This window comes from Rhinolophus sinicus, linkage group LG03 (assembly GCF_036562045.2).
Source record: "Rhinolophus sinicus isolate RSC01 linkage group LG03, ASM3656204v1, whole genome shotgun sequence".
In the NCBI taxonomy this organism is placed as follows: domain Eukaryota; kingdom Metazoa; phylum Chordata; class Mammalia; order Chiroptera; family Rhinolophidae; genus Rhinolophus; species Rhinolophus sinicus.
Genome location: NC_133753.1, coordinates 153,681,468 through 153,695,925, shown reverse-complemented (window position 1 = coordinate 153,695,925; position 14,458 = coordinate 153,681,468). Strand labels below are relative to the sequence as shown.

At 36.1% G+C, this 14,458-nt stretch overlaps 1 protein-coding gene across 5 annotated transcripts in view; it reads left to right on the top strand.

Annotated features, from left to right (window-relative positions):
• TNPO1 (transportin 1) overlaps positions 1–14,458 on the top strand; it is a 78,316-nt gene that overhangs the window by 24,839 nt on the left and 39,019 nt on the right. For 2 of the 5 annotated variants that reach the window (XR_012495096.1, XM_019728092.2), the window contains exons 2-6: positions 639–752; positions 3,502–3,577; positions 6,461–6,610; positions 10,544–10,650; positions 12,756–12,889. Coding sequence is in view for 3 of the 5 variants with exons in the window: in XM_019728092.2 (XP_019583651.1) it covers positions 639–752; positions 3,502–3,577; positions 6,461–6,610; positions 10,544–10,650; positions 12,756–12,889 (581 nt within the window). In the remaining 2 variants the exon portion in view is untranslated. Of the gene's footprint in view, positions 1–354; positions 506–638; positions 753–3,501; positions 3,578–6,460; positions 6,611–10,543; positions 10,651–12,755; positions 12,890–14,458 lie in introns of those variants that run through there. The other 3 variants (XR_012495097.1, XM_019728093.2, XM_074328842.1) reach the window with 3 other exon arrangements.

Below are 14,458 nucleotides of genomic sequence, written 5' to 3'. Positions count from 1 at the left end.
GAGGTGTGGGTTGTGATTGCAATGCATCTTTAATATTTTAGACTAAATATTAGTACTTAGTGCTTTATATATAAAATTGAAATGTAAACATTTGTATTTCCTCCAACTATTGTTGAGCTGTAGGGAATTATCAGGCTTTATTCCCTATTTCAGTCATTCTTCATTATTCACCATGTTAACAAAACGACTGATAACCAAAATCAGATCTCTTCAGGTGTTTCGAAGGGGTTTTGATAAGGATTTGGCTTTTGATAAGCTCTTAAATCAGTAATAATCTGGACGGAACTCGAGTTAGATTGGGTTGGAGAAACTGCGTGGCATTAGGACCCTGGGGGCTCCCGTGAGCGGATCTAGGGGCCAGATTGCAAATTCGCGGTGACTCAGTCTGGTCGGCTCCTTGCGCTTGGCGGCCGCGGCGGCAGCAGCAGACATTGGCGGCCGAACTGCTAGGATCAGTTCCCTCGGGTTTCGCGGTCCGAGACTCCCTTCGGGGCGCCCCAGGCAGGTCAAAGGCGTCTGAGGAGCACAGGGGTCGTTCGGGCGGGAAGAAGGGGGTTGCTCGGCGTGGGAAGCCCTCGGGCCTGTGCACGGGGAGTAACATTTGCTCCGTCTCTTCCTGTGTCTGGCTTTATTTGCAGCAAACCAAGATGGAGTATGAGTGGAAACCTGACGAGCAAGGGCTTCAGCAAATCCTGCAGCTGCTGAAGGAGTCTCAGTCCCCAGACACCACCATCCAGAGAACCGTGCAACAAGTATCCTTTCCGAGGCCTCGCCGCCGCCCGCGCAGCTCGCCCCGCTCGGGGCCCGCTCCCAGCGGCCGGGAGGCTCCCTCCGCCCCTCCCCCCTCTCGCTACCCGGATCCCTCCGCCCTCCGGCCGCCGGCGGGAGAGGCCGGCCCGCCACCGCCGCTACCCCTGCCGGGCTTCCTGGCGCACGCGGCCCTCGTGCCCGGGTCTGGGGCGCCGCCGCCGGCTTCCGGCCCACGGGAGGCTGGGGTTCCGGGCCGCCGCCCGCGATCGCGACATGTGCGTCGGCCGGGCCGCCACGTCCCCGCCCGCCGCTGACCTGCGAAGGGGCGGAGAGCGTGCAGGCGGGAGCTGCTTGGGCGCCGGCGTGGACCCCCGATGCTCCGGCCCACACAAAGCGCCCGGCGCAGTGGGGCCTGCAGACTGAGCGAGAGGCCGGCTGGAGGGCGCTGTGTGAGGCGGCGGAGCTCGCCCGCCCTGCGTCCTGCCAGAAATGGGGAGGAGCTGGCGCGGGGTTTGAACTGCCGCGGTGTTGGGCGTGGGGTTACTTCCAGGCCCCTTGTCCTAAAAAGGATGGAGACCTAGAAGTGGGGAGTCTCAGGCCTCACCCCTGGGCTGCTCCTGGGAACACCTGTTGCAAGCTTCCTGGCTCCCAAATGAGATTTTCTTTTTAAATCTTTGGCTCAAGACTGTGTTCAATTATCCAAGTCTTTACAGAGTTTGCCGGTGTAGCGTTCCTATTGCTCCTACGGTTTTAGAGACAGAAAAGGTTAAAAGAAACAAAACTTCTGCTACGTGTGTTTTCTGTAGTGCCCTAAACTGGACAAATGGAGAATTCTTATTGGACCTAATAAAGGCAACATTCGTTCTCCTGACCATAAATAACCTATTTATTTCTGTTATTTTAAGACCAAAGAAGTTAGTTCTTTTGTTAATAATCAGCAAAATTACTTAATTTGGTAAGTAAGCTCTTTTAGTGTAGTGTAGGCTTATTTAAATTCGAAACTATAAAAGTTATGTACGATTGCATGAAACGCTCTGATAAATAAGTATCAAAGAAACACTGCATTGCTGTAACTTAAAACCTCCAGTAGGTGAGTATTTAGCTTCTTGGTTAATATGATGCTGCTCATTTAAAAAATGGAAGAGATAATGGTCTGTTTGAGTTTTTTTAAAGCAATTTCATTTGAATACTGCTAGTACTAAGGGAAGAATAGTAGTTTGGGGGTGTATTAGAGCTTGTATCTGGAGCCCTGTTATAGCTCAGTCTTAATTTGTGTTGTCATAGCTCTAGGAATGATAGAAGTTGATATGAAATGAATTGTAGGTATTACATGACAGTTAATTCTTAAGTTAGCCAAGTCCAAAACCGCATTGTAACTTTTTCTATAACACTATATACCATAGTTTCTTGTTTTGGTATGTATTTATTAAATACCTTTTATATACCTGGTACTGTGCTTGGGCTAACAATGAAATATACAGTTTATTCTGTGTGCCTGGAGCATTGTATGCCCTCTACTTAAGGAACAAGTTAAATTTCAATAGATACAGGCGAACAGCTTTAAAAACCCACACTGCCTTATAATTTCAAAAAGTGCCTAATGATGTGATGACCTTGTTCTTTTGTGTCTCTTTAGGAAATAATGTATTTAATTGTTTTGTATAGGCTTGAGCACTTTTTTGAAAGACCATTCTAGTAATAGTATGGATAGATAACTCAAGTTGTTAGGAAGTAAACCTTGTCAGGAAATGTTTATGAAAAATGTATTAGCATGTCAGCATGCTGTTAGCCTTGGCCGCTCACTAAAGAAAGAAATTACTGGGTTTTTCTTGATCAAAGAAAGTAGTTACACCTTGGAATTTTTCTAAATAGTAGTGTTTTGCTAATTTACTTTCTGACTGCTAAAGGAGGGTATTCAAGTAGATAATAAATAGATAAGACAGTGTGCCTTGAGTTTGTATCGTGGATTTACTTTTTTTTTAAAGTTAATTCCATTGAGTAAAAACGTTTGAATATTTCTGTCTATTAAAACACAATTAGGGATGTTATTAAAAAGCATATTAGAGGTTAAGAGGGCATGAAGAAAGATAAAACAGAATTATGTCATTGTTGCCTGCCACCAATGAAATACCTGCAAATTTTTGTCACTGGAAATGTTAGATCTTGGGGGTGGTAAACAATTGTAGAACTGTTGCATTGTAGTAATTTCATAATACTGACTTATGTAATAAAATTTGATATATAGGCTTGTGCGTAATGACATTCTATCTTAATATTTCAACTCTAAGTAACAAATGAGTAATAAAAGCAAGCACTTTTAAGTTAAAAAACGGCTTTGTAAAGTTAAATATCTTTCAACTGTTTTCATTTCTTTGGAATGCTTTCATTGTTATCTTATACTTAAATACCTTTCTATTAGGGTTTTTAAAGTTCAAGTCAAAGAAATTCTGGATAAAAAATTTTTTGCTATGTTGAACATGCTGAAGGTGGAACTTGGCTTACGTTGTATTAGTTATAATTGACATAAAATATTTTAGTATTTCAGTCATAAAGCACCTAAGAGGTTCAAATAACCACTAGTGTGTTCTTGGAGTAGTGTATTGATGGTTTCAGTAAGATAACTTTATTCTTACCAAAAAAAAAAAAAAAACCTGAAAATACCACAAAAGGGTTTCTTGATTTTAGATTAAAAATGCTTAATTTCTTCCTTAGATTACACTGAGAAGTTTCCTTAACTACTGTTTGTTCTAGAAACTGGAACAACTCAATCAATATCCAGATTTTAACAACTACCTGATTTTTGTTTTGACAAAATTAAAATCTGAAGGTAAGTACAATCTATATTGATAACTACTAAACGTGTCGTTAAGTCCTGTGCATATATACTTGGAAGTATTCATTTCAAAGGATATCATTGTGTAGTAGCCGCTGCTTTACAGATGTGGAATGAGCAAAGAGACTTGAGTTACTACTATTCTTAAGCATTCAGATGCTTATTAAGAAGCATTCAGTTAATTGGATGTTTTTAGAATAAATTCCCTCATTCTTTGCAAGTGAAAAGAGTTTTGCAAAGTCTACTTTGAGATTTTGCTTCAATCCTTTACATGAATGTCATCAATTTTAATACACAGATTGAATGCAAAATTTACTAATTTACTGAATATATGTGTGTTCATAAAAGACAATTGAAAGTTTGTATAAACAAAATTTAAAACCACCTATAATCCCATCAGGGATCATAATTGTCAAGCTCTTGATTCTACAGTCTTACATGGCCATGCGTTAGTTTAAAACTTAGCAAAAACGGGATCATTTTATTCATGGACTTGGAAAATTTTAAAAACTTATAACAGTATACATGACATTTTTCATTAACTATTCTATAACAACTTTAAATTTAAATTAGTTTTATGACAATTTAAAGCCTGAAAACTAGTCTGATTATTTTCAATGACATGGTCATTTGATTGTTTCTAATACATGTATTGTGTCCCACTAGACTTTATTCGTACCACTTCTTTGCCAGGCATTTTGCAGGCTCAAGGGCAATAAAAGTGAACAAAATAAAGGAGAATCTCTGCCCTCATGGAGTTTACATTGTAGTGAGAGGTGTTCTTCATAACAGTTATTTGAGTATTGAGTATTCCCTTCTTGGAATATTGTCAGACACAGAAGGCACTCAAATTTTTTTGAGAAATTGACTGGCCTCTAAGTGAAAGCACTATATACCCTATTCAGTGATTACTGTTTCAGAAGCCATAGTGCAGTTAGGAAATAAGCCTTACACTGTAATACTCATTTCACCTCTTGCTTTTTTCAGCTGTAAAATGCCTGTGTTAGACTACCAGACCATCTGTAAGGTTTGAGCTCCAGGCTCTAGTGGGTTAATGGCCTTAATGTGTAGTAAGATCTTAATAATCTTGTATTCAGATTTTGATACTCCATACATATTACAGTGACTTACTTTGAATTACTTTCAAATAATTTTATAGTTGTAGGGGTTGTAATTTATGATTGAGAGATGTAATAGAAAATTTAAAACTTTCTAAATCTAGGTTTTAAGAAACTAGAAATTCCAGCAGCGTATCTTTAAATTCAGGTAATATTCCTAGTTTGATAAGTACATTCTACAGTAATTTGTAATTAAATTGATGCTATTTGTCTTTTAAAGAATGTAAATATTTAGTTAATGAGGTTTTTTTAGATTATAATTGTTTTACTTGGAAATTTTAAGCTTAATGAAACTCATGTCTTCATCCTAAATTCCAACTATTAAGATTGTTACAATATTACACTCTTTCTTAAAGCTTTCTCAAGATATAAGGATACATCAGAACTTTCAAAAAGCAAATAAACTTATAATTCAAATAGCTAGAGACGTTGGGTGTAACTGCCTCCAAAAAGACCTATAAGTTACAGAACCATAAAATGTTAGAAAGGATTTTATTCAGGTTTTCTTGACACTAAAGTATGTTTCCTATGTTTATTAGTCATCATTTCTCAAAGGACGTGGTAGGAGCTTTACATTTGTATAACAATATTTCTTGTGTTTACTCATTTATTTTGGACTCATCAGATTTGATGTTTTGGCTTCTCCACTTAGTAGCCTGGCAAAGGCCTCAGTTTCTTCATTTGTGTGGTGGGAGTAATAATTTCTGCTTCATGAGGCTGTGAGGATTAAATGCAAACTATTTGAAAGCATTTAGTAGTGTTTAAGTAGTACCTAATAAGCATTCAGAAGATGTTGATTATTGCTGATGTTGATGGTGATGCCAATTGGTAACTCATCAGTTAATTCTACAACTGTTAAATCACTTATTAAAAATTTATTCACACTATAAACCTTTTTTAAAGTAAATTCTGTTTTTAAATTACCTCTGGAAATTTAAAAAATTGTTTTACCCCCTCCCCCTTTTGTTTTTTTAGCTCAGAGGCAAATGAAAAACACGATATAAATGAACGGCAGTTATTTGTATGTGAAGGTGATCCCATATGTTCTCTGTCCGCTTAATTTTTTTTTTTTTATTGGGAAACAGCCATGGTCATTGGTTATATATTGCTTTCATGCTACAATGTTATAGTTGATTCTTTTATGGAGGACACAGCTCACAGTGGCCCATGTGGGCATCGAACCGGCAACCCTGGCATTAGCAGCACCACACTCCAACCAACTGAGCTAACCGGCCACCCCTGTCCACTTAATATTTTAGTAGGATATTTTTGGTGACTAATCCTTTCAGATTTATAATTTGATGTTTATGTCAGGTTTCAATAAAGCTTGAGTACAGTGGCCATAAACTAAATTAACTCTTAAATCAGTGATTCTCAACCAGGTGCAATCTCTCTACTCCCACCCCGACATTAACATTATCTGGAAACATTTTTTGGTTGTCACAACTTGGAGAGGTGTTACTGGCATCTTTGGGCAATGATACCGTTAAACATCTTACAGTGCACAGGACAGCACCTCCAAGACAAAGACTTACCTGGTACAAAATGTCAATAGTGCCAAGGTTGAGAAACCCTAAACTATAAATCATGGAGCTAATCTTTTGAAATCATTTATGGTATTTTTTTTTCCTGGTTACAGCAAAGTTACTGGAATGTTGCAATCAATTTTTGAATATAAATATTTTCAAAGTTACTGTTCTTGATACATTTTGAAACGAAAACTACTTTAAAACTCAGTACTATTTTAATTTTATTACAGATGAACCCACAAGATCATTGAGTGGTCTCATTTTGAAGAATAATGTGAAAGCACATTTTCAGAACTTCCCAAATGGTGTAACAGACTTCATTAAAAGTGAATGTTTAAATAACATTGGTGATGCCTCTCCTCTGATTAGAGCCACCGTAGGTAAGCAGTACTGTTACAATTTTACTTACCTTGTTTGTAAATGGGTTGGTTGTTGATACGACAAACCATTTTCACAGAAATTTTTGTCATTTGCATGTTGAATTGTGATGGAAAATTTTTCATTGCTGCTCTTAAATGCTTTTGACATAATGTTTATGATTATAGTAAAAGCTGTCAACCCAGTGAAACCAGGGTCCCTGGTAGTTGCTTAATCAAAGTTGGTTAAAATGGGGCATTAACAAGTGGTACTAATTTAGGACCTTTTTTTTTTTTAGTTTCTTATTATCTGTCTTCCTTATGTAACACATGGGGCATGATTTCCAGTTTCACTTTCTTTTACACGGGAAGAAAAACAACTTTGTAAAACAACTGAAACTGAAGTATAGGACCTTAGATTTTTACTGTTTTCCCCCTTGTTTTTAATATTGCGTTGTCTACACCGAATTACAGCAGGTTCTCAAATAACGTTTCATTCAACAATCTTCGTTATAACATTGGTGAGATGCCATAGGAACCTAACTCTTGTTTATGTCAATTACCCTTTGGTAAAATTGATTTTGTCATATGTCATTTCTCTTAAAGTCACAGAACCTATCCACATTAAGTGTGGGCTTACTATGTAGCAGTTGTTTAGTCTTTTCAGTGTTCGACTTGTTTTCAGTGAATGACTATCATTTTATGTAACGTTGAGTTAAAATGTTCAATTATAGTAACTGGTATAAAAAGTCTTGGAAGCAAGCACAACTGACCATTGATAAGCACACACATCACCTGGTAGAAGCAAAAATAGGCACCTGTGCTCTAGAGTAGCCTATTGTGCAGCATTCAGTATGCCAGAGGCTTCAGCAGCTCAGTTTTACAAGGATCTGGAAAGTTTCTGTTAATCTGGAAGGTTGGCTAAATGGAAGTCAGTTAACCTTCAAAAAGAGTCGATCATTTTCATTTTTTATATTTTGTCGCTTGGTGGATTTAAAAAATTCTGTTCGTCTCTTAAAAAGCAGGGGCTCTGACTTCCCTCCAAATATTCACGTATTAAACACTGTCATTAACACTGATTTTTAAATGGGATGAGTAGAGGGCATTTGTCATTTGAGAAAAGCGTTCCCGAGGTTACTCTGATGTACCCTCGTATATCCTCCTAATGCTCTACCAATCTTGGACATTGACAAAAAGAATGGTAAGTGTATGCCAGCCATTTTAAAATATTTCAATCTTTACAATACATATTGAGAATCTTGCCGAGGTGGTAAATTTAGAAGAACCACATTTCAGTGACTGGTAATCCATTAGATGAATGTAAAACTGTTTCTCCTGTTAAAAACTAAGTCGTTGGTTTGTAATTTTACTATTTCAGTAAATATCCTTTTGTGTGTATTTATACACTTGCGGGAAATTTTCTATACGGTGAATGTTTATATTAAAAAAATTTATTACAGTAAAAGATACATTGCCATTAACCCCCTCAAAATATTCCCCCCTCGCTTTAAACACATCCCATCGTTCCTGCCACTTTCTGAAGCAGTTCTGGAAGTCGTCTTTTTTGAGTGTCTTTAGTTACACTGTCGTGGCTGCCTCCATGTCCTGAATCAATTCAAAACGTTTACCTTTCATGATCATTTTGACTTTGGGGAAAATCCAGAAGTTGCACGGTGCCAGATCTAGTGAATTATGTGAATGAGGACACACCGTAATATTTGTATTAATATTTGATAGAAAATGCCGTACCAGAAGCAATATGTGACGAGGAGCCTTTCTGTTGTGATTGTAAAATACAGTGAATGCTGCTGCCGAGTACCATCCAATGGAAAGGCAGGAATCTTCACTACGGGAAGCAGCACACTGAACCTTTGTTAACAGTGTGTGACAAGTTTTAACTGGTTCAATGCAGTCAGTCGGGTGTGAGCTACGGTTGAGAGGTGTGTTTTAAAGTGTGCCATCCTCCACCATGACAACACTTCATGTCACACATCACTTCTGGTATACGACAATTTCTATCAAATACAAACATTGTGGTGTGTCCTCATCCACTTTATTCACCAGATCTGGCACAGTGTGACTTCTGGCTCTTCCCCAAAGCCAAAATGATTCAAGGCATCAATGCAGCCAAACAGCACAACTAAAGACACTCACGAAAGAGGACTTCCAGAACTGCTTCAGAAAGTGGCAGGAACAATGTGATAAGTGTGTTTGAAGCAAGGGGGCATATTTTGAGGGGGATTGATGGCAATGTGTCTTTTACTGTAATACTTTTTTTTTTATTTAAATATTCACCATATTGTTTGACCGCACCTCATAGAATTAATTCATAGAAGTGGCATTACTGGGTCAAAGTGTGTTTAAACATTTAAAATTTTAATAGCTATGGTTTTCATTCCTATCTTTGTTGTGTATATAGAAAATTACAATTTTTCACTTTTTGCAACTATGTTAGGCATTAGATTTTTAAGGAATGGATGAGATTATATGAGGCCAGATAAATTTGAATTTGTTAGTAATGCTCTCCTAGCAGAAGTAATGAATGTCAGCAATCTTATCAGTACCAAGTTGTTGCCTGTGTTTGTTGTTACTGCTTGTTTTAAGATGTGCTTGGTTTCCTTTAGGCAGAGCCAGAGCTTTCCCTTTCCCTCAATTCTTTTATGTTTTCACTTTGGAAAGAATAATTGACAAAAAGGAACAGATCTATTAATATTGCTGCTTTTTTATCTTACTAGAAGTCTGTTGTGTAAGGGTTATATCTTAAAAATGCCATCAATACATTGACCCTTACCATATAATTTAATTTTTTTACTTAAGAGTAAATATTGGCCAATACTTTTTACATTTTTTAGCTTTTACCATTGGGAGCAACCGTGAAACTAACAAAATTCAAAGAATTTATACACACAACCAGTAGAATTTGCTGTTCAGTAATAATCATTGAGCATTTAATTTATGCCAGATGTTTTGTGTATATATCACTGAATTCTCAAAATAACAGAGTACTTTTTTCATTTTTACAGATTAGTATTTTGAAGCTTAGTGTACATGTAATTTGCCCATCAGTTTATACTCTAAATTATGATACTAGAAGATCTATAATCAAGTATATTATATTGTATTACTAGTATTAAATTTACTGAAGCAGATAAAAATACTAACACAAAACTTTGCGTTATTACTGCATTTGTAGTAACACAAAACTTTGTGTTGCATATTTGTATATTTGCATAATCCATTAACTATCTCAACCAAGCTGCATAACACTGTTGAAATAGCCCAGTCAGTCTAAGTGACATGATCAGTCAGCCTGTGCCACTCAGCTTCCAAGATCCAAGATAACCTTGCCAACAGTTCATCCTTGATCCAGTAAGTGGGAAACTTGGTAGGATTGTGGCCTGCCCACACTAGAGGGATTATTGCAAACTGAGCATGTAGGGTGGTACTCAATTCATGGCTTATCTACTTTCTCTCTCCCTGCCATGGTCCATGGCTGTGGTCCTAGGTTAAGTCAGAGAGCTGTTCTTAGCTTCTTGATGTATTTGAACCTAAGAGACTCATACTTACCACCCAGGATAAATGCTACTAATATTTTTGTGTATTTTCTCTCTATTTTTTTATGTGTAATTTCTATAAAATAGAAGTGATTTTAATCAGTGGAACTATTCATGGTATTGTTGGAGAAGAGCAAGTTGTAGTCTTTTGTATAGATACTTGTTGAAAATAAAAAGAGGTTGAAGTTGGAAAATAAGATTAGAAACATCTGATTTGTGCTGTGTGGTGGTGATATGGGGGTCCTTGATGAATGTGATTATTTATATGGTTTGGAGTCTTAGGCTGATTTGGAACATCTTTGTTTGTGTATGTGTGGTTTTACATGTGTCTGTGTGCAGTTGTTCATCTGGTATTACCTAACATAATAGTCAGATTTCTTAAAGGTGTTTGTTTTCTTTCAAGGTATTTTGATTACAACCATAGCCTCTAAGGGAGAATTGCAGAATTGGCCTGACCTCTTACCAAAACTCTGTAGTCTGTTGGATTCTGAAGATTACAACACTTGTGAGGTAAAAGTATTTGCTTCATATGTAATTTTTCTTTTGTATTTTCTCATCATATTGTGTATTAGTAACCTTTGAAAAAAAATATTTCCTCTGAAAACATGCAACTTCAAAACTTAAAATCCTAAAGGTACTTTTTTGTTTTGCATTAGTAATCATTTATCTTACTGTTTTCTATAAAGACTGTTAAGTTATAAAACCTTTATTAAATTTCCTACAAGGAAATACCTTCTGGTTTTGTATTTTAAAACTTTTCTTGGGTGTGTGTGTATGTAATAAACAGAGCTATTGTCAAATTGAATCAGTTGAGTTGGTATTTTTTGAAGATAAATTTACCAGATTCCCAGACCATGAGTACCTTTTCACTTTCTGAGTTGTTTTTGTGCGTCTTGTTGTATGACATGTCTAAGGTATGACTAGTCTAGTTTTAATCATGGATTAATTATAATCTCATTGTTTTCTACTGATGAAATCAGTAGCAACCTTTCCATTTGGGTAGGAGAGGGAATCTGTGGATTTCTTCTACAATTTCTCACTGTTAATGAGTACTTTAAGTATCTTCCATTAGTGGGCTTCCACTTTGGGTAGAAACCTGTTTTAAATCTTTTTGTGTTTCACCTAAAAAGTTACTTCTCTCCCTGTCACAAAAAGAGCAAAGCTTAGAGGCAGGGAAGGCACAGGAATAACCTAACAGCAAGGAATTAGGTGGTCTTTTGACTTGGCAATTTATTGCCAGATACGACTTGGGGATGGGGAAGAGGGGAGACTAGGGAGAAAGGAGAGTTAGCAGAGGAGTCTTTAAAAAAGACTGAAAGAAAGAAAATTTGCATTCTCCTATATACATTTTCTAGTAATGCCTGGAAATCACTGATAAGATTATAGAAAAACTGAAATAATAATATTTAGCCATCAGGTAACAGTTGATTAAAATTTAAATCAACTGCTTTGGTATAACGGAAAGCAGATCAAGTTTTTAATTAAGCAAGCATTTTCCAAGAACAAAAAATTTAACTCTTTTGCTGCGACATTTGGGTATGTTTTCCTGTGGCTTGCACTATCTAATTGATGCCACTTAGTAAGTTTTGAGTATTTTTTGCTAAAAGCAATATAATGGTAAATTTATTGTCATGTGAAAAGGTTTAAAAAAAATGTCATTTATATACAAAGCAGCTCAAAATGTTATTAAATGTATAAAAAAGTCAAAATACCCAGTTTTTACTTTTTGTGGATTTGTGACACATTTTGGGGGAAAAACTTGAAATCAACGCAGTGAAAGTAAAGTGTAATAACCTTGAAATTGTGGAGGAACTACTACTTCAAAGAAACAGTATTCTTAAATTAACTGTGCTATGGAGAGTAAACACCGAGGTGCTGCTGATGGAATTGTAAAAAGTGAAGTGCAGAAGGGGTAAGGGTAACGAATAGGCTGCAGTTTGTGTACCAGAGCTGTAGGTTAGCCCTTTGGTATGAAAATGGCTATAGGGAAATAGTTGCCAATTTGAATTGTCTGCCCTTTTTTAACAGATTTTGTCACTATTACCCAATGAATGGTTTACATTAAAAGTAATTTTTTAATGATACGACCTTTTTTTGTGCTTCAAAAAGAGAGGTGGTGCAATGGTTAAATACATTTATACATAAATAATGGACTTTTACACTTAATTTTAACAACCCGGTACTATTTAAAAGAGATAACTTGGTGTTGACTTAAAATTGGCAAGAACATTTCAAGAGAAGTTCGTTTTTTTAATTAGATACTACAATCTCTCCAACCAAAATATCTACTAATTTTAAGTCATTTAATGCTAAAATAAAAATCATATTTAAACTGAGATTTTAAATAACCCAATGGTATAACATCTTAAAATTGATTAAATTTACAGATTTTCTGTAGGCTGAGAACATTAATGCATACAGATTAGTCAGTATTCCTCAATGTGCTTGCTTTCTTCCTTTCTTTTCTTTCTTTCGAATTTTTATCAGACTTTATTTGAGCCAAACCTGATGACATATGCTGGGAGCAGTATCTCAAATGCTCCCCTCGATTTGCTTTTAATTTTTAAAATGGCTTCATTTTTAATTAATTCTAATAATATAAATGTCTTTTACAGGGAGCATTTGGTGCCCTTCAGAAGATATGTGAAGATTCCGCTGAGATTTTAGATAGTGATGTTTTAGATCGTCCTCTCAACATCATGATTCCAAAATTTTTACAGTTCTTTAAGCACAGTAGTCCAAAAATAAGGTATCTATACAGCCAATATTAATTAATTTATAAACTCTGATATAAGTCTGACTACTTCCTTATCTTTGCATTTAATATTTATATGACTAGCAAAAGATAGTAGATGTTCCACAAAGGTGAATTTTGATCATTGAAATTTATTTTTTTAATAACAAGGCCTGATGAAATTTTCATTGAATGTGACAGTTTTCTACCTTCTACGTGGTTAATTGCACTTGTAATGGTTAACAGTCATGCTTTTAAGGCCCTTTGTGAAAGGCTAAATAAAATTCGGTGTTGTTTTGAGGTTTTGGGTGGGGGAGGGGGGTTGTTTTTCTATTAATTCATGAATCTTGCCAAGTATAAGTACCTTTAAGGGGTTTACATCTAATTATAAAAAACATTTTATGCCTGAAGGTGGAAAGATTTTTGAGTACACTCTGAAATCACAGAGTAAGCCTGGTTGGCTGGTCCTGAAGTTAGCCTGGTCTGCTTTATTTCTTCTATGTCCCTACTGCCTTGAACAGTGCCTAGCGTATAATTGTTGAAGTATCGTTATATTTCAAATATTAAGTTAGCCTTTGATTATTTGTGTTATCAGTTGTCCTATCAAGTTGTAATTATCACGATGCCTTTATTACACTGAAGTGAGACTAACTTCACCAAAAGTTCCCCAGTTTGCTGTACTCTTCCTTTTCCCCTCCAATGATACATATTTTTTTCTGACTTCAGCTTTGCTTGTTTCTGTGGGAAAATCATTGTGTTTTCTCTTGATTGTCAGTTACTTTGATTTTTGGTTTTTTTACAGTTGTCAGTGCTTCATGCTTTTATGTAAAATAATCATATTGGTATTTAAAGTAAAAATGAACGCAGTTTTTAGAACCTTCAGGGATATCCCACTGCATGAAGTTGAGTGTATAGGCTGTAACTACTAGTTCAGATGCCCACTGGGGCTTGCTTCAAAATTCCAAGCTGTGTTCCAAAGGATTATGCTTTCAACAATGTGGCCAGAGGGTAATCGGGAATCTTTCTTGCTTAAATTCTCTATTCAGTTCTTATTGTTTTACCTTGATTTAATTTTAGTTATTTTTCATCTTAAGTGGTGCTTAATACAAAGTTAAAGTCACAGTGGAAACTTAATAGATGCTTACTTGTGGTGGTGTCATGCAAATAAATAAGCATTTTCAAAATAAAATTTTACTCTTGCTGGCTTAGGTAACTATTAATAGATAGAGGATTTCACATTCCCTAGGAAGTGACCCCTTTTTAACATTTCAACTAAGATGATGAAAGAAAGTGTGATGATTTGCATACCTCTGAGAAATTCACTTTTTGTGACCAATTCTCAGCAATTAAAAGAAAAAAATCCAAAAATCATATTCCTGGTAATTTGGTACACCATTACTGGATTTCAAAATATTTTTGTAATTTTAATACATTTTTGTAGATGATCATGTATTTAAAACTTAACTAGGTAGAGGTCACCCGTACAGAAATGTTTCCATTCAGTGACTGTTCATTACTACCCATTTGAGATTCTGTTGTACACACTGTTAAAATATTTCTTAATACCTTATTAATACAGTTTAA